Below are 19,255 nucleotides of genomic sequence, written 5' to 3' on the forward strand. Positions count from 1 at the left end.
TTTGTTCATGTGTCACTTTTAGAACATTTAATCCCAAAATAAATTAAAAAATGGTCTCGATGAGGTCATCCAGGTAAGTCACCTGGATGAATGAAAAATAGATTTTGCTGTTGATCCTGTTTAATTTCTTGACATATCAAACACATACCCACTGTTAGCTTGTTGTAAAGAGCAGATAGCTCCGTAGGAAACATGGTGTTTATACCATATTTCTATTAATCTTATTAACACACTGATATCAGTTAAAGTTTGATGCTTAAGGCTGCTCTCAGACTAAAGGCGATGTCACAGCAAGAGCAATGGGAAAACCCCACTCCCTTCTTCTGGGAAAGCATAATAAAATTATAGTTATTTGAACTAATTGCATTACTTCAGAAATTCTGTCCTTAGATACACCAACAAAATTTCCATTTTATTGAAAGTTCTTATTAATTACCAAGGGAATAAAAGCACGCCACTCATATCTGGAGGTTTGTTACATTTGACACTGAACAGGCGGCGCGCTCGAGAGGAGTGGAGTCACAGGTCACGCATCAAGCATCGCCAAACACTCACTCGGTTTTCGAGGGCTTCATAATCCACTTAACACTAATTGGGTTGGAATGGCACTACATGTGGCGGACCCTCCACGTGAACACGAGATGGTAGCTCAAAGGTAGCTCTTGTGCTGCCTACATGTGCTAACAACATCTGCTTTCAACGGTCTCTCCTTCCAGTTTCTGCACAACATGAGGTTTGGATCAGAACGTTCTTCATTGGACTTTAAGGACTAACACGTTTATTTGAAGCTAGACAGACACTTTACTCAATTCATCTAGAGCTAACAGTTGGTTCTTTGTGAACAGAAATATTTTATCCTGAATAAGCCCCAAAAGTTGGTTTTCTAACAGTGAAACCAGAAGTGCCTTAAACTGTATTCTTTTCATGGGGTGGCTGTAGCTCAGGTGGCAGAGCAGGTCAGCCACTAATCAGAAGGTCGGTGGTTCGATCCCAGGCTGCCTCCTGGCTGCATGCCAAATATCCTTGGGCTAACCCCATGTTTGCCTACTGGTGGTGGTCAGAGGGCCCGGTGGCGCCTGTGTCCGGCAGCCTCGCCTCTGTCAGTGCGCCCCAGGGCAGCTGTGGCTACAATGTAGCTGCCATCACCAGTGTGTGAATGTGTGTGTGAATGACTGAATGTAGTGTAAAGCGCTTTGGGGTCCTATGGACTAGATAAGCGCTATACAAATGCAGGCCATTTACCATTTACCATTTTTAATGGCCACCAGGGGGCCAACGACTTCTCGTCCTGTGGACCGTTATCTAACCTAGTGGGCCGTGACGGTACTGCAGGTGTCATAGAAATTCAGTTTTAATTTACTTACAAACTACAATTACATATTTATATTAATTTATGTGAACTTGAAATGCAGGAGAAGTTTGTGTCCTAGTGACAGATGGGTCACGTTAGCCTTAACACTTTGCATATAAACTGCTAATGGGTAACATTAGCAGTTTATAGCCAACAGACTGATTTTGAATAAAATTGTCATGTAAATGCTTCACTCTCTCACACTTTGATCAGAGTGGAGGTTTGAGATCGGGATTTTCTGGTTTTGCAGCACTCCTGACTTTGGGAATCGCTGCTTTGGAGAAAAAGCTTTAACAGCTTTCTTTACGAAGTCATTGACTTCTGCAGAGTAAGACCGGTGACCTACGCAGAGGCTTCGTCACATGTGCCAAGCTGGTTTCGCCCTCAACCCCCACTGATGGTAATGACCCATACCAGCGACTGTCAGGATCAACTCCAAACAGGTTAAATACCTAGGACTCTCCTGTTTTAGAACTGAAGGAGCTCCTTGGATGAGACGTGGCATGTCTTTACAAACATAAAGAAGTCACGCTGCCTTCTTTTTCCCAAACTTTAGGACTAGCAAAGACAAACAATGTCAGATTAAACCAGTTAGCTCCTGAACATCCGCATGAACAGCAGGTGAAGGAATTCACTAGTTTAAACTTTAGTTTGAACTTGAGCAAAAAGAACACAAGAACTAATAACAGGGATTGTTTATAAAGGCCTGAATGGAAATGTAACAGCTGGCTCTTCACTTCCAGGATGCCTACATCCTCATCATCAGCGCCACCATCCATCCACCCTGAGGAAACAAAGAGCTACACAGTGTCCTAAAGCTCAATTTTAATTTCAACTTTATGTCATGCCTAGAAGGTTAAATGCAAGGAGGACGAAGAGAAGTGGAACTGGTCACCGAGCAGAAATGATTCAACTGAATCAGCACATAGCTCCGATTCTGCACAAACCACCAAACACAGAGTCACAAAAGGATGAAACAGCGAGAATCACATTTGCGTTATTGATGTCACGTGTCTCGTCTCCAGTCCTGTGATCAGTCAGTAAGATCATCGCTGAGGTAATCCAAATGTTCAGATCCGGATCGTGTAGGAGTCCGAGTGGGTGACGTATCGGACCCAACGCTGCGAGGGGCCAGGCTGGATGGGCGACAGGCGCAGGAAGCGGATCTGCAGCCCCGTGGCAGTGATCTTCGGCAGCTCGAAGCTCAGACCCACCGGACCGACCTCCAACATAGAGGCCGAGCTGAGGCTGGGGACCTCCAGCTGAAAACAGGGGGGGCAGAGGTGAGGGGTGGGGGTGCTCGTTAGTTAATAATTTATATGTTCATGTGATAACTTGTTATCTTTCACACAAACTATAGGCAGCCGAGGCTTTCAGTATCACCTCACACCTGTCTGGAGATTCGCACAAACATTCGCAAACCTCTCGGTAAATTCATTTTTGTCCCTAGCGACCGGTGGTTGCCGGGCGGTCACTACCAGCCTTTAGGCCCGTGTGAGCAGGCGTTTAGCCAGCGTGACGGAAGTAAAGCTAAACGTTTCCTCTATTAATATTTCTGTTTTCTTGGAACTTTTTAATCACATTGATGGTAATGAATCAGATTAGCGTGTTTTCACGGGACTGTGCAGTCATGTGAAAACACGCCATACTTGTTCAGGCTTTTTCCAATTGGACTGTGTTTCCTTCAATCAAAGCACAAATCTAAAACCTGAACCGTCTCTTAGGATTAGACACATCACTGCACCATCCTCCATCTTGATTTCAGTGATCACATGACCACTTTGCCTGTTGTTTGGAGGCAGGTGCCACTGAGGGAGGAGGTCCTTTCCTAAATCTCTGACCGATCAGCACGCTGTAACAGAGGGCGTGAAGCACGAAGAATAACGTGTAACTGGAACTCCCGATCGTTTTTGTCACTGCTGTGATGGCGGCCATGTTTGCGCTTCGTTTTTGTGAAGCTGCAGGAAGCGGTTGAGTGTCGCCCGTCTGTAACTACATTTATGTGTTTGAAAGTTTCATTTTGACCTGCATCACAAGAGTTTGTGTATTTGATTGTTAGTATGAACAAATTTCCAGACATGTGGTCACCACACACGGGGCGATCGTGGTTCAAGAGTTGAGTTCGCCTTGCAATCGGAAGGTTGCCGGTTCGAGCCCCGGCTCCGACAGTCTCGGTCGTTGTGTCCTTGGGCAAGACACCACTCCACCCTACTGGTGGTGGTCAGAGGGCCCGGTGGCGCCAGTGTCCGGCAGCCTCGCCTCTGTCCGGGCGCCCCAGGGCAGCTCTGGCTACAATGTAGCTGCCATCAGCAGTGTGTGTGACGCGCTACACAAATACAGGCCATTTACCTTGAACAGCGCTGAGAGCTGTGTCCCTCCAGCGAAGCGAGCGATCTGCCAGACGACGGCTCGGCTCTGCGGCTTCAGCTCGGCGCTCTGATCCGGGCTGCTCAGCTCCTGCGACAAACTGAGCAAACAAACAAACGTGAGCGGCTTCATTCACACCTGACAACCTGCTGCAAACCACCCCCGCCAGAGGTCAGAGGTCACCTGGCTGCTGTTACAGACATAATCTCAGTGTGCGGCGGCGAGGTGGAGAAGCTTTCAGACATGATTTGATTGGTAATCCTGACGGCAGCTTTCAGCTGATGTAACCGTCATTTTCCACAATGCTGCTCCGTCCATAACTGAACTCTGTGGTCGTTAAACTGACCTCAGCTCTCCAGTCACGGCGAGCGTAACGTCCAACAGGAAGGACGCAACGTTCATCAATCACTCGCAGCTGTCGGCAGCAGTTTGTAAAGCAAGGCCTCAGATGAGACTTCATTCTGATTCAAGCAGCTCAAAGCCGTCTGGAGACCAAAATACTAATTTTGCTCTGCAAGGGCCTGATATCCACTGACGAGGACGTTATGCTGCCACTCTTCTATCAAAATTTAAAACGAATGTCCTCATACGTGGATCTCATTTTCATCAAAAACAAAAGTCAGGTAATTCTTTGTTTTTACATTCATCGGGTCCCAATCAGGCCAAAGAGCAAAGAGAGATTAAAAATGCCGTGAAAGAGTTCGTGTCTTAGGAGGTTAAAGCTTTAAACTTTTGAAACATTTTTCTTAAAACTTTGTGATGAAAACTTCATCGCTGCGAGTTTGCCACATCAACACAAGCTGTACAGAAACCACCTCAGCTCACGCCTGCTGCTGGAAGATTTACGGCTGGATGGAGCGAGAAACCACGACCCCTCTGCCCCGCGGCCTGAATGCTGCCAGACTCTTCTGTGTGGAGCTTGTGGTTATTCTATGGTTCAGTGCAAGTCGGGCTCCACGGTGCTGGGCACTGAGCACCAGAGGACGTCGAGCCCTCGGGCCACCCTCTTCTGATTGTTTGCTCAGAGATCAAGGTTCTTTATTTGTCACATGCATAGTTATACTTGTATAACTATGCATGTGACAAATAAAGAACCTTGATCTCTGAGCATCAGCGACCTGCTGGGATGTGTGCCGCTCTGACACAAAGCAGCAGATGCCGGCCCTGCTGATGGTTAAGGACCTGAGCCTGTGCTGGGAGACACAGCAAAGAGCTGGACTACCTGTGCACCCTCCACAGGGTCCAGGTATCACCTCCTGCTAGCAGCAGTGACACTGAGACTAGCCAAATGCAAAGTGTCCTGTCACAGCGTTCCTGTTTAGGGTTTGTCTCGTTGTTGGCCCTCTGAACCTGACTTACGATCAGTATCCCTGATGTTTCATTGACATGACGGCACAGTGATTAAAAAGCGGCCCTGTAATCCTTCTGATCAGTGGATTACAGGGATCTGATCATGTGATCTGTGCTGAGTTTGACAGGCTTTTAAGTAAATTGATGTCTTTATGATTTTACTGGTTTGGACTTCACATGACGTGAGAACCTAAACCAACACCATCCCTGCTGCCTGTACGTCACCTGTGACTGCGCAGCAGGACTGTGTCTCGAGGCCCTCCACACATCGCTGACTTTGATTTCCATGACTTTCCTTAACAAATAAGAACCGCCCCTCCTACTTTGCTAATGTTGTTTTCTATTTAAAACACTTCTAAGAAGAGCCGCGGTTTCTTCACAGGCTCGAGGAACTCTCGTCTGGCCTTAAGCTTCCTGTTCGGGCAGAACAACAACAACTGAGTCACATTGAAATCGACGCGCCGGCGCTGCGTTTACATACAGACTGATTTCCATGAGAAGCAGCAGCTGGTTTGAATGGCAGCGCCTCACCTCACGGAGCCTTTGGGGACGGGGATGGTGGCACACACGTTGATGGCGGCGCTGCAAAACAAAACAATGACGTCATCATCATCTGTCATTATCACCCGAGTGCTGCACTGACGCCTCAGCTCGGTCCTCGCTTTGCTTACAGTGATCGTAAAAAAGCTGTTAGAGCTTTTTCTCCAAAGCAGTGATTCAGTCAAAGTAGCATTATTCTGCTCGGTTCCCTCCTCAGATCACAATAATCCTTCTTTATCTTAAACAGCTGAGAAGAAAGGAAGGAGACTCCCATATCCTCAAACTCTAAAAAGACTGGATCCTACACTTCCCATCATGCCTCTGGATTGTGTGAGCCCCTGATGACTGCTTCCCCAGATTGAACTCTCCTTTTTAATTTGGTGCGCTGGCCCTTTAAAGCGGCGTCTGGCCGACAGCAGCTGGTGTAGTTTCCAACACGGACGCCGTGAATCATTCAAACACACCTGCTGCACCTGCAGACGGCCTCAAGCAAACATGTCTGCTGCTTCCACCTGAAGCGCTTTCTGTGCAAATATGTGGGATGCAAACAGACCTCTTTGGTGGTAGATCGCAGCGAAGCTTCATGTACATCAGCAGCCTGCAGAGAGGAGAAACTCGTTCACACAGAACGTCCCAGAGTTAATAAAACCAGCTACAACAAAACCATGATGGTGCCGAGTAAAGCTGTGAGCTCCTGTGTGATGTTAGTGAACAAGCTGATCTCCCCAAGGTCAAAACTAAAGAAATAAAATAAACAGAGAAGTTTTAGTCACCGAAAACTGAAACACAAAGCCTGCCAGTAAACTGTGATGTGACTTTACTGCAGAAGGTTTTCTTGTACGCTGATAAAATGAAAGAGACACAGAGACAGGCTGGCAGGTCAGCAGGTTAACTTTAGGTTAACGAGCTTTAATAATCAGTTTATTCTATGCTTCAGTTTTAAGTTCAGTTACAATTTAAATACACGTTCCTGAGCTACGGAGCTAGAGTCCTATACTGCAGTTCCTCTAATGTCCACTAGAGGCTACAGCGGTGAGTGGGTCCCCACACCAGAAACAAACATGTTTACAGCCTGAAACACAAACTCTTCATTCTCTGCTCATCATTTCACACCTGTATTTTATAACTCATGTGTTTAAACTGCATTAAGGGTTAAAGTTTCCATCAGGGGCGCGTCGGTGCTTTTGGAGCATTTCTATAATAATCCTGCTGTCGGGTTGTTGGACCAACGGACCTTTCAGGAAGTCTGAGCTCCAGGTCTGGTGAAATTCTGGGATGTTAATTGGACGTTTTTTAGCATCAGTTTGCAGATGGGATGCTGCAAACTGAAGTTAGGCAGCTTTAGCTGATATGATCAACAATCATTTGCATATTATTGATCATGAAACTGAGCTCACGGCATCATTGTTCATCAGTGGAGTTATTTCACTCATCATGCAAATGTGGAGTTTATATGGTTGGAAAGCTGCAGTCACCTGAGACTGAAGAGTCACCAGGATGATGATGATGAACAGAATCCACTCTCTGGGATTCAATGATGGCTCAGTATTCCCCCTCTTATCCAAATACAGTCACATGGTTACGGTGTGACAGTCAGCACTGCACAGCCCTGTTGGGTAAATCTGCTGTCAGCCTGATGATGGACTGAGTTTTGTGCTCACAGCTCTCACACTGAGGCTGCAGTTGTTACTATAAAGCAGGGGCCGGCAACCCTGGGTTAACTGATGGCACAACCATAGCTGGACTGGCCCGATGGTGATTTTTTTTTTTTTTTTGGTAACAGTATAAACAATGAGAGGTGGTGGATTGGTCAGGATCTGGTCAACATGTAAAAATAAGTCCGTTGTTTGGTGGTGGCATCACGGAGCTTCCACAGAGGCCAGCAGGTGGATGAGAGGAAGGGGAGGCAGGAGCAGAGACCTGAAGCGGCCGCTGGTCCGAGTGTCAGGTGAACTGAACTTCAGGTAAGAAGTTATGACCTGCAGTCTCTGGGTCAGATATAAACTAAGTTTACATGGAGTTTATTTTCGTTATGCTGACTTTTTACAGTCAGTTGCAATAACTCGTACTGCTACTAGCTAGCATGACGGAGTTTCTATACAGGTGGGTGGTGCTATGATGTTACTGATAGTGAACTTTATTTTATTCCTAAGGTCAGTTAGTAGAGTTTCCAACCGTCCCGTAAAAAGACAGAATCGTCTCGTATTCAGAGAAAATATTACACGTTTCGTGTTGAGGTGGAAAGGAACCGTTTGTGCCGGACTTCAGCTCGAATGGAAAAAGACACAAAGCTGGAGTTACTCTGTCTTTGCTGCACAGCTGCCTCTCCTCTCACTCTCTCTTCTGTTTCTACTTCAATCATGAAACTGATCAATGATCAGCTGATCGGCTTTTCTCTCTGCGCCACAAACAGGAAACCAGCTGATGTCGCGCTAAACAACAGCAGCACGTTTGATCAGCTGCTCTTAGAATTTATTTAATATTAATTTCTAGTATCAGCTGATGTTTGCTGGAGCCACAGCTGTAAAGCTGCTGGTCATGATGTCGGTTTGTATATGTGGTGAGAGGGAAACATGAAGATGAAACCAGGAGATGTCCTTACTGGATCATCAGAGCTGAACAGGTGATGGAGAAACAGGTTTACCTTTTAGGTGACATGGATGAGTTGAAGTTATGAACTGTTTCTGAGAGACAAATAACACCAGGATCCTTGTCTGTGCAGGGGCGGGTCTAGCAAAGTGTTGCCAGGGGGGCAGGCAGGGCATTAACAGGGAGAGGGGGGCACAAAGACATACTTTCTTATTCTCATTTAAAATGTCTCGCTTTTAACAAATAATTATCTAAATCTTACAACCAAAGTTTTTATCTGACTTAAAATGTATAGAAATCATACATATACCAACAAGACTGTGCATCACTGTCACCACAGCGTTGGCTTTCATTCAAAGCTTTCACCTGCTGGACGTCACTACCTGACAGGTTTACCTGTCTTCAGAACATTGCAGAGGCCTTACTGACAGTGTTTGGCTCTACATGTCTGTGTGAGCAGGTTTTCTCTCACATGAGTCCTCAGGCAGCCTCTGAATGCTGGACACTCTGAGACCAGAGATCACAGTAACATGTGTGTCTCTGTATCAACAAACATATTGGCCCAGTTTATTTTTCTTATCACTGTTGTGAGGAGGCCATAAACAGCATTTGTATTTTCTGTTGTTCAGTTCATTTGCTGTTATGGATAAAAAGTATTTTTTTGTTTCAAAGTAGCTGATAACTATTCGCTGACAGCTGCCAACATCTGAACAAATATAATTCTGTAAAGTGGTTCTATATAGTGTGTAACTGTTAATATAGAGCGTTATTAAATTTATTGATAATGCAGTCATATGGCACACTGACCTCTGAGGAAACTTTAGATGGCACTCATCATCAGAAAGGTTGCCGACCTGCTATAAAGGATGAAGCTGGCGGCCGCAGCCACAGGAATAGAAGGCGAGCTGCACTAAAGCAGCAGGAAACGATGGAAGAAAGCCTGTTAACAGGGTGTAGGCTGAAAACTGCTGGAGCAGCCTGCTTCCTGTTTTCCAGCACGTTTTTCCCTTTATGGCTGATAAATGTCAGTTTGAGCTCAGGGAAGCCTGGAGTGAACAAACGGGTGAAGAATCAGGCGAATATACCTGAAAGGGGGCGCCGGAGCTCACCCTTTCACAGATCAAACCTCACCTGCCTGCAGGAGGTGAAACACCTGCTCAGACTGTCTGCCCTCTGCTGGCACAACTGTGCAACCACAACCCTCACCCTGCAACCAGCTGCTGAGTGAGCGATGTGTCCGTCACTCAGCATTCACCTGTTTCATGTTGGCATAGTATTCGTTTAACTTACAGGTTTTATGAGAATCGTTTAAGGAGGCCACGCCACATTTTAACTGGGGAGTCTGAGGAGACAGTGCACCGCTGGAGCCTCTGCTGGACGTTAGAGGAACTGCAGGTTTCTGAACCTCATGTAGTTTGTGTCGATGTGTCTGAAGGTCCTACCTTCCTCCGTTGTCTCTCTCGATGGTGGGGAAGAGTCGGAAAGGAAGCGCAGACGGCAGGTCGTCGCTGAGCTGGTACTGCATCACAGTTTGCTGCAAGAGGAGGAGATGAAGAGCATGAGGAGCAGTCGAGAAACAAACTGCACACGCTCAGAGTTCAGTCTGATTTGATGATGTGAGTGAAACGTTTCAGTGTGTTACAGAAACCAGAGCGCGCTGCTGACGTAACCCTGAAACTACAACAGGTGAGTGCTCAGGCAGCGCCTTCATGCTGACTCTGATGGTGCTGAGGAGCAAGCTCTCTTCCTGCAGGCAAAGCTGTCGCTTCCTGTTAAAAGGGAGTTTTTCCTTCCCACTGTCGCCAAAGTGCTTGTTCATAGGGGTTCATATGATTGTTGGGTTTCTCTGTATGTAATACTGTAGGATTAGGATCACCTCTCCCTGGCTGGGACACAGTCGGAGGATCCGATGGCTGTCAAACTCGTCCAGCCGCACCGCCTGGTGAAAGCTGCACTCGTCGACCCGAACGGCGGCTCCGTAACCTGAACAGGAACAAACACGGCAGGTCACACACACCCTTCATTTTAACCTGCACATCCTCTCGCCTTAGTGATGGGAGTCCATCCAGATGTGGATCCAACATCATGACCCACAAAAAAACTGGGTCACGATGTTGTCTGAAAAACATCACCGACTAATCTGAATCCAGACTTTTCAGGATTCGGGGACTCCCAGAGTCTCCCGACTTCCTGCTCAGATCCGCTCCAACATTTTCAGTCATAACCATAAACTGACGCCAGCCGCAGTCCGGACTCTTTAACCAGCCCCGCTCAGTACGTGCCGACTTTCAAACCTTTAAATCCACCGTGAAGCTAATAAGCAAATAAATACCAAAATAAAGACACATGCATCTGTGAAAAGCAACGACACAAACAGCAGCAGGAAATGAAGCCGTGCTGTTTTTAATAACACCGACAGGATGAAGCACGTTTAACGCTGCTCTGTGTTTATGAGGACGGACATCGTGCACGGCTCACTTTGTCTTTCTACTCACACTTCACTTTGATTTGATCGCTGAACAAAAACACGGCTGCAACATTTCAGCATGAAAGGTGTATTACAGTTCGTGTGAATCAGGTCAGAAACACAAATAACTATGGAAGTCTGACCCGGGTGCTGATAATCACTGATCACACCACTGAGTGTGATCACCTCTGTAAGGTCAGTTTGCTGGTCTGCAGCATTAGACCGTCCTGTCAGGACTTCACCCCGAGCTCAGAGCGTGTAATGCTCAGAGAAACTGCTCAGGCCTCAGTTAGCATGCTAACAGTCAACGATCACGACAGATTGTAAGGGCTGTAGGAGAAAGCCTCTTCTCTGTAAAAAGAACACAGCGCCATAGATTAGATGAACTCTGCATACCAGAGTGTTCGAGTCACATGTGAGGCCATCAGTCCCACAGATAAAGCTTGGACCAAACTGGGTCGTCAACAGGACAATGATCCCAAGTACAGCAGCAAATCTCCAACAGAACAGCTGAAAAATAAACCAATCAAGCTGCAATGGTCCAGTCAAAGTCCAGACCTGAGAGAGCTTTGCATGAACGAACAACTAGAATACAGAGTGGACCAAAACCGCCCCACAGTGATGTGAGAGCCTGATACAGTCACACAGAAAACCGTCACTGCAACGTAATGCTGCTTAAGGAGGTTATAGTTGCTGCTGACTCAGTTCTTACAGAACTGCAAACAATAGTGAAAAACTTTGAAAGCAAATTACTTGTCACTTAGAAGTGTGGCAGCACTGCTCTTCTTCATGGGCAGCACTGTTGGCGCACAGCACGAAGGTCCTGAGTTCAATTCCACCATCATGCTGGGGTCTTTCTGTGTAGTCTGAATGAATGTGGGAGTGAATGTGAGCGACCCTGAGAAGCGGATGGCTGCTCTTCTTCATATCTAAGTAATATCAGTTAAATCCTGTTTCTATGCAGACGACACAGTTGTCTGTTGTTTATCCCCTTCACTGGTACAAACTCACATCCCTGCAGTCCATCTTTGTCTGGTTCTTTCTTCTTCGCAGGTTAGAATAGTTTTAATGTCAAATCTGTAGGCCGGGCTTATAGCAGCCTTTCTTCTGCCTGTTCACTACTGAACACAGATCGTGGACTTCATATGTGCTGCATCCTGACCAACTGTACAACAGTCTGGTACGGGAACTGCTCTGCGTTGCAGAGGGTCATGAAAACTGCCCAGCGCATCGCCGGAGCACCACTTCCTGCCATAAAGGACATCTACAGGAAGCGGTGTCTGAAAAGGGCTGGGAAAATCATCAAAGACCCCAGTCACCCATCACATGGACTCTTCACCCTCCTGCCCTCTGGGAGGCGCTACAGGAGCCTCCGGACTAAGACCACCAGGTACCGGAACAGCTTCTTCCCCACAGCTGTCAGACTCCTGAACTCTGCCTCCTGACATCTGACCCACGTTAACACATGGACTGAACATACACACACCCACAATGGACAACTGTACCCTCAAACACAATAATAACATGGACTGAACCACCACTCACAACCACTAGCACTTTATATAGCCTCTGTAGAAACTATCTACACCCTCACTTATCTTAACTGCACTACTGTATAGCTCTGTGTCAATAATCATTCTGTACATTCGATAATCTTTAATCCTACAACTGTTTACAACTTGCATAGTTCCCATTTCTGTATAGCTGTATATCTCAGATTCTGTAAAGTTATTTATTTCATATTCTGTATAGTTTTTCATATTTATATCCTGTTCATAGCCTGTACATAGCTTGTACTCACTACAGCCTGTACATACTTATAGTTATAGAATATTCACAACATACTTCATACCGTGTACATTATAACATACCATAATAGACCCATTTCTGTAATATACTCACATATCTATATTATTGCTAATATATATTGTAATATATCTATATCACTAAAGCACTTCTGGATGGATGCAAACTGCATTTCGTTGCCCTGTACCTGTGCATGTGCAATGACAATAAAGTTGAATTCTATTCTATTTACTCTGTGATGACAACATAACATAAATACAATAAACTAATGAAAGGCTGCGATGTGATTGTGCGTTTTTACCTCTGAGCTGAGACTTGCTGATGCTGAACTCTTCGTTCAGTCCGATTCGCATCTCTGTTAAAGAGACGGCACAGACACACCAAACTGAGACGAGAAGATGACATCGCTTCAGGTTTTAGAGACAAAGAAACAAATCACAAGTATTAACGTATAAGACGTTTATTTTGATATTGTAATGCACATTTTTGTTGTACTGGTTCACTCGGTGCTGCTGGATTAGTTTAATTCAGATATGAGGAGAGCTAAACAAGGAAATAAACAAAAACTTCTCTTTAGAGGATACTGGGGGGGAGTCGAACTTCTGTGTAGGGAGCGAACAGCAGCATTCATGAAGCAGATGGTTCCTGACTGGGTCGCGGTTCTGCTGGACGAGAACATGAACCTGGACTGTTCACGTTCAGGTTAAGTTAGCAGTGTTGTCGTTGCTGTCATGCTGTGATGTCTTTACTGCTGCTGAGTGTGACGATTAGCTGCGACTGAGGAAACCTGACCTGTGCTCAAAGTTCAACGTTTACCTTTATTGGCTCATTATGACGCGTTTGTTCACATTATAATAATAATAAACACAACAACAAAAAGTGCATCAACACCAGTCAGAATAAACGAGACGCAGCCTTTTCTCATTGGACTGGCTGCTGCGTGCGCCACCTATGACATCATCAACCTTAATGACAGCTGTGTTTGATTGGCTGTGCGTTTCTCTGTTTGATGGGAAGTTGCTGGTACGACTTCACATCTCAGCAAAACTGAAGACTGATTGTTTCCTCTCGTTTAAACGAGTAAAATCGGTCGCCAGGAACTGAGTCGACGGCGAGCATCAACTGACTTTAAATCCTCCAACTCACTGGAGGACATACGATGCTTCATCTTTTCTTTACCACTGCTGATCCTTGGAAATCCAGTTTCAGTGCATCCACTCAGACACATCTAACAACGGATGTGTCTGAGTGGACGGGACCAGCTGACTGAACCCTCCATAGACACCACCTGGTGGCTCGCTGAACCTCTTTTTGAGCTGTCTCACCTGAGCAGCTCGGCATGTAGCACTTCACTCTGATCTCGCCCTCCACATCTGCCTTCATCAGAAGTCCCTGCAGCACAAACCCAACAGCTCTGCACAAAGTTCTCTGTTTTGGTTGATTCACCTCAGAAATCTTTTGTAATTAAATGTTTTTGACACTAACACATTCCTCAGAGTATTCAGTCTTATTTGTTGCGAGTCTGAAACTGCACCACAAACACTTTTGGCCATTTTTAAGCTTTTCGGGTGTGACTGTTCTTCTCACGCTGATGTTACTCACGTTGGAGCCGATGACGACCGTCATCCTCTCAATCACGTCCACAAATATCTCGCTCTTCCCTCCCTGGAAAACACACACAGACCAGATGATCAGAAGCCAGGACATGAAAAGTTCTGTTTTTTTCCAGGAAGTTTTCAGTCCAGCTGGGACCAGACTATTTACTGAAATCTGACAGTCAGTTTCAAACCTCCAAACCTGCTTGTAAAACGGAGCAAATCCGTTCCCATAAAAACGGACCTAACTGAACTTTTACTAACTCATATCTCGGTGAACGACGACTGCCTCACCCTCGGCTTTAGGCGTTCTGAATGTTGATTTAACCTTCGTCTTAAACTAATCAGCTCATCTTCTTGGAAAAATGAAAGAATATCAACATTTTTACACCAGAAACAAAAACATGTATATGAATATAGATCGCCTTCATTTTTTGAGGCTTGTTTATCTAAAAGATAAAAGCCCACTCCAGGGCAACGAGCCCACAGATCATCCACAGACTTGAAACGAGAGCAGCTTGTTCTTCACTCGTCTGTCAGGCTGTCGGCGTCCTCTCGCTCAGGTGTTCCCCTCCCACAGGTGTGCGGGTTTTACCTGCTCTCTGCTGGACTGGATTGGTCTGGTGGCTGCAGAGCTTGGAGCCACTTTGCTTTGCTGCGTCTCTGCTCCAAACTGCAACGACAGCAAACAAAGAAAAACAAGGTAAACAACGCGGTGAATGCAGACTGTCAGCTGACTGCAGAATGAACACTAAAAATAAAAATCCATTAAAGCTCCACGAAGGCTCTGAGGTCTTTGTTCCAGCACAGTTAGCTCTCAAAGGCAAAAACAGACAAGTGTTTCCCCTAAAACAGTAAACTTTACAGCGGGCCTGTCTGCCAGCTGCTTTGCAACCCGCCTCCACCCCAAATACCCTCAGTTTCTCCTGGTGTCTGATCATCGCTGCTGCCACTGCTCAGTAAATCTTGGTGATGTGATGCTCCTGCTCTCAAATAAACTCTCTTTTCTAAAATAAAGGTGAAGACGATAAATCAAACTTGCCTTCTTGAGGCAGACGAGCACAACCTTACTAACTCACAGAGCTGCTAACAGTCAAACAGACTGAAGACAAGACATAATTAACTTTTACAGCCCAGTTTGACCAGCCAAACATTTCTCCTGGGACTCTTTACTATCGGCACAGACGCGTTCCCTGGATGTTTAACAAAAACCAGACACAGGGGCTGATGGGAAACCAGGAGTGCTCAGAAACATAAAACAACAAGAAAAACTTGTATTCAGCAGCAGAGCTAATAAGAGTCGTGCACTGAGGAGGTCAAACCTGTCTTCCCGTAACGTCCAGCCCTGGGTGCACGGACTTAAGGTCACAGATTTGAGGAGGAGCCCAGCGCTGACAGAGTAATCCGTCCTTAAAGCCTCAAAATTTGGAGGAAGAAAACAAAACAGGCAGTTGTGTCGAGACATTATGGAACCAAGAAGACCGACCTTAAAAACATGGCTCAGATTATTTTCTTCGGCAGGTTAGACGACTCTAACATCGTCTGCAGTTCAGCCAGAGCCTCATTAAGACCAGACAGCTGGAGGAAATTACATCCATCCGTGTGTCTAAGGACAGATTTACAAAGCACGAACGGACCTCGGCTCACATATTTGTTTTCTGCTGCCTTAGAAAAAAAGCCCAAAGCCTCTGACTGTGAAGCAAACGTCCTGAACACCTGATTCAGCCGAAACTCCTGTTTTTAATCCTGTTGCTATGACAGTTCTTATTCCTCTGGGCCAAATCACCTTGAATGATCTGAAAACAAAAATGTGACTTTGATGCCTCCTGAGGACAGATGGCTGCGGTTCCCCTCGAAGCTAATGTCAAGAAAACAAAGCAAGCAAGCGAGGCAGTGCTACCGTACCAGGCCGACATTGCTGAGGTCAAACAGGCTGAACGGCCTGGAGGTGACGGCTTCGGTCTGGATGAAGTTCTTCAGGACGTCAGAGGAAGTCGTCTGGATGTAACCGTAGTCCTGACAGACAGAAGGAGAGGACGGTGTTTACACGAGCAGAGGTTCATCAAACGAAAATGTGACTAAAGCTGCGTTCACACTGCAGGCGAAAGCGCATCAAAGCCGATTTTTTGACCCTCTGCGACCATCTATCCCATCATGGTGTGACAGTGTGAACGACACAAATCCGATATTTTCAAATCCGATCTGGGTCACTTTCGTATGTGGTGCTGAATCGATACATATCTGTTTCAGAAAGCGACTGCTGTTTGACGGTCACGTCGCATTAAATCCGTCTTTTACGTCACTGACACAAGACAGACGCCGATTATCAGCGCCGGAGAAGACATCGCAAACGCTTCCTGACCATCCAGTGTAGATGTTAGTGAAACTGTTGGGAAGACAACGTGAACATTTTATTTGTACTGTATAATCTGCAGCTATCCTTTGAAGCAGCGCTCCTCTAAAACAGCAATAAGGATCATTATTAGGTTATTCACATTATTATGTAAATAACAAAATAACTTAAAGCAAAAACTGGGAAACGTGAAGTCCGAAGTCTTTATATTAAGGCCATCAGTCACACATGCTGTTGCTCTGGGTCTAAACAGAGCGCGTTGTGTGTGAGGTTTTCTTTTGCGCATGCGGCGCTTTGAGCGTTCACACTAGAGCACGTTGGCTGTCGCATTTTATTTGTAGTGTGAACGAGCAGACAAAAAAATCTGAATTGAGCAGAGTGAGCGTAGCCTAAATGCTTGTTTCCCTCTAAGAGAGATGGAGCAGGAGGTGCTAAATCTGCACTACAGAAGAGGAAAACATGCTGCTCCACCCACAGCTCATGTTTTTACCTCTTCGCTGTAAACCTGAGCGATAACGAGCTCCACACTGCTTCCACACCAACGGGAAAACTTTCATATAAGTTTGTCCGATGTGAAAAACGACTTTGGATAATTGGAAGAAAATTCATGGGAAATTAATGAGATCATGAACTCATCAGTGAAGCATTAACAGAGGTCACAGAAAAAGTGCGATACGTTCATTTTCACAAAGACTTCTTCACAATCAGACCAGAGTCTTCCCCAGGTGGATATCTGTAAGAGTGCAGGTTTGAGGCTACGTCCTTCTTTACATATATTAAAACTTTACAGCACCACCTGTAGCCAAAAGGGTGGCAGCACGGAGACTCACCACGATCTCGTCCAGCAGCTCGTAGATGAGGGCGAAGTTCATCTGCACCGACTTCTCTGATAGGCTGCCGCAGTAATCTTTAACCAGAGCTGCTAACCTGCAACAAAGAGCATGCTCAGTCAGCTCAGGAGCTGTAACACCATCAGGTGCAGAGCCTCAAACTGTCTGAGGTCACAGCCATCCTCAAACACAAGCAGTCAGCTTACGGATGACCTCATACCTGTTGAGAAACTCGGTAATGGTGAACGGCGAGGAGCCCGCCGTGGTCGTGGCGACCCAGTACAGTCCTCCCTGCCTGATGTGGACGAAGTAAATATCCTTATGATTCTGCAGGAAAACAAAAGATGTTTAACCAGACATGAGGAGAAAATAACTGGCATTATAATCAAACATAATGACTCCTTCTTCTGAAATCTGAGAACAAGCTGCTCATTGTTGGTTTAAATGTTTTTAATTATGAGCTGACTGGACAAAGTCCGGACAGAGAGCAGATGTTGCTGCATTGCAACAGCTTTTGCAGCTGGAACGCTGACCACGTCATGGAAACACATAAAATGAACCAAAACAGACACCAGAACATCATGTGGAGTCCGAGTCACTCACACGGACCAATAATCTAACTGCTGTCAGGTTAACTGTTCTAACAAACCCTTCAAAAAGTCTGAGCTCCACTTTGTGTGTTTGGATGGTCCTGAGCATTAATCAGCAGGTATGCGTGTCTCAATAAAAAGAAGCCATAATTTATTTACCATGACGACCGGAGGCTGGTCTCCGGTCAGCGCCGTGACCTTCTCGTAGAAAATACTGACAATGTCGTTACCAGCTCCTCCACGGACTGGTGGGTCAGGTCAAGGTTGATGTTTACACACAAAATAAATAAAGCACATTTTCAGATTCAGAATTGTCCCCATACAGCCGACAGTATGGAGGTCCGGCACTGCCGAAATATATTTACAATTCAAGTTTACTTAATGGGGGACTAATACAGTTATTCATACAGCTTTCATTTGTCCTGAGCTGTTTCCAGCTGTGGGAACAGAAGGATACAGTCTTTATAAATGAGATGGTCCCCCTTCGAGGACAAGATGAAGACCTGAGAGATCATCCTGCTGAGAGACACACAGGAGAAATGAGAAAATAATAATCGTCTTTATTTACTTATATGAATTAATTATGTTGCAAACAAAAAGTGACAGAACTCGGTAACTAAATAAAAACACTGAAAAGGAGATAAAATCAAGTACAATCAGGAAAAAGTTGTTTGTTTTTTAAAGAGGAGACTTTAAGTACCTGAGGCCACGATTTGATTTCCTCAGGCAGATCGAAGCCTCAGAGCTCCTCATGCAAACACCCAGGTGACAATAAAATATTTCGTCCTTAATCAGCTCTAATGATTCTTATGCCGAATTTGATTTTAGAACCAAAATAATCCGAGAAACCCTTAAATGTGATTTTAATGCGTGCATGTGCTAGAAGAAGTGAAAGAATATTTTAAAATGACGGAAACTGTAAGCGACCTCAGTCTAAAGCCATTAGCATGCGGAAATTAGCTTTTCACGCTCATTTTGTAAAGCTGAGGTTAATAGCAGTTACTGATTTACTCACCCACAGATGGCCTCCGGGGAAACAGATGTAAAAATAAATAAATAAATAAAAAAGTAAAAAGGTTTCTTTTAACCCTTTTTTTTTTTTTATCCCTAGGAAGCCATGACTGGTAAGGAAAGCTAATTTACTGATCGTAACTGGGAATTCGAGTGAGCTAACCCAGCATTTATTAACTCAAAACGGCAAAAATAAGATGTTAAAAGGTGAAATTAAAATTTAAAAAAGTTCGTTTGTAAGCTAGATCCCGGCTATCCGGGTAGTTGACACACACACACCACAAGAGCATCTCAGTTGACAGGTTAGTGTTTACAAACCGCGTCATCACCTCGCAATTAGCGCACAGCGCCGCCAGCAGTGCGGGAGGATAATTTAAGTTAAAATATTTAGAAATGTAACCCCATA

General features: G+C 45.4%; 1 protein-coding gene across 2 annotated transcripts; it reads right to left on the minus strand.

Moving 5' to 3' along the window:
- Positions 1 to 268: 268 nt before the first annotated feature.
- Positions 269 to 19,219, minus strand: ap4m1 (adaptor related protein complex 4 subunit mu 1). Of its 2 annotated transcripts, none has more exons than XM_080867940.1 (16): positions 18,854 to 19,219; positions 18,296 to 18,354; positions 17,998 to 18,083; positions 17,469 to 17,575; positions 17,249 to 17,345; positions 15,971 to 16,081; positions 14,661 to 14,738; positions 14,073 to 14,135; positions 13,796 to 13,862; positions 12,772 to 12,825; positions 10,074 to 10,180; positions 9,640 to 9,731; positions 6,162 to 6,206; positions 5,600 to 5,650; positions 3,701 to 3,818; positions 269 to 2,613 (listed from the first exon to the last, which is right to left on the minus strand). In XM_080867940.1, exons 2-16 carry the CDS (start codon positions 18,351 to 18,353, stop codon positions 2,422 to 2,424), a joined length of 1,326 nt encoding a protein of 441 aa, XP_080724066.1. In that variant the 5' UTR covers position 18,354; positions 18,854 to 19,219; the 3' UTR covers positions 269 to 2,421. The 2 variants fall into 2 exon arrangements, with proteins under 2 accessions (XP_080724066.1, XP_080724065.1); XM_080867939.1 differs by having other exon boundaries at positions 18,296 to 18,357; positions 18,854 to 19,218.
- Positions 19,220 to 19,255: the final 36 nt, after the last annotated feature.

This window comes from Rhamphochromis sp. 'chilingali', assembly GCF_963969265.1.
Source record: "Rhamphochromis sp. 'chilingali' genome assembly, chromosome: 19".
Taxonomy (NCBI): domain Eukaryota; kingdom Metazoa; phylum Chordata; class Actinopteri; order Cichliformes; family Cichlidae; genus Rhamphochromis; species Rhamphochromis sp. 'chilingali'.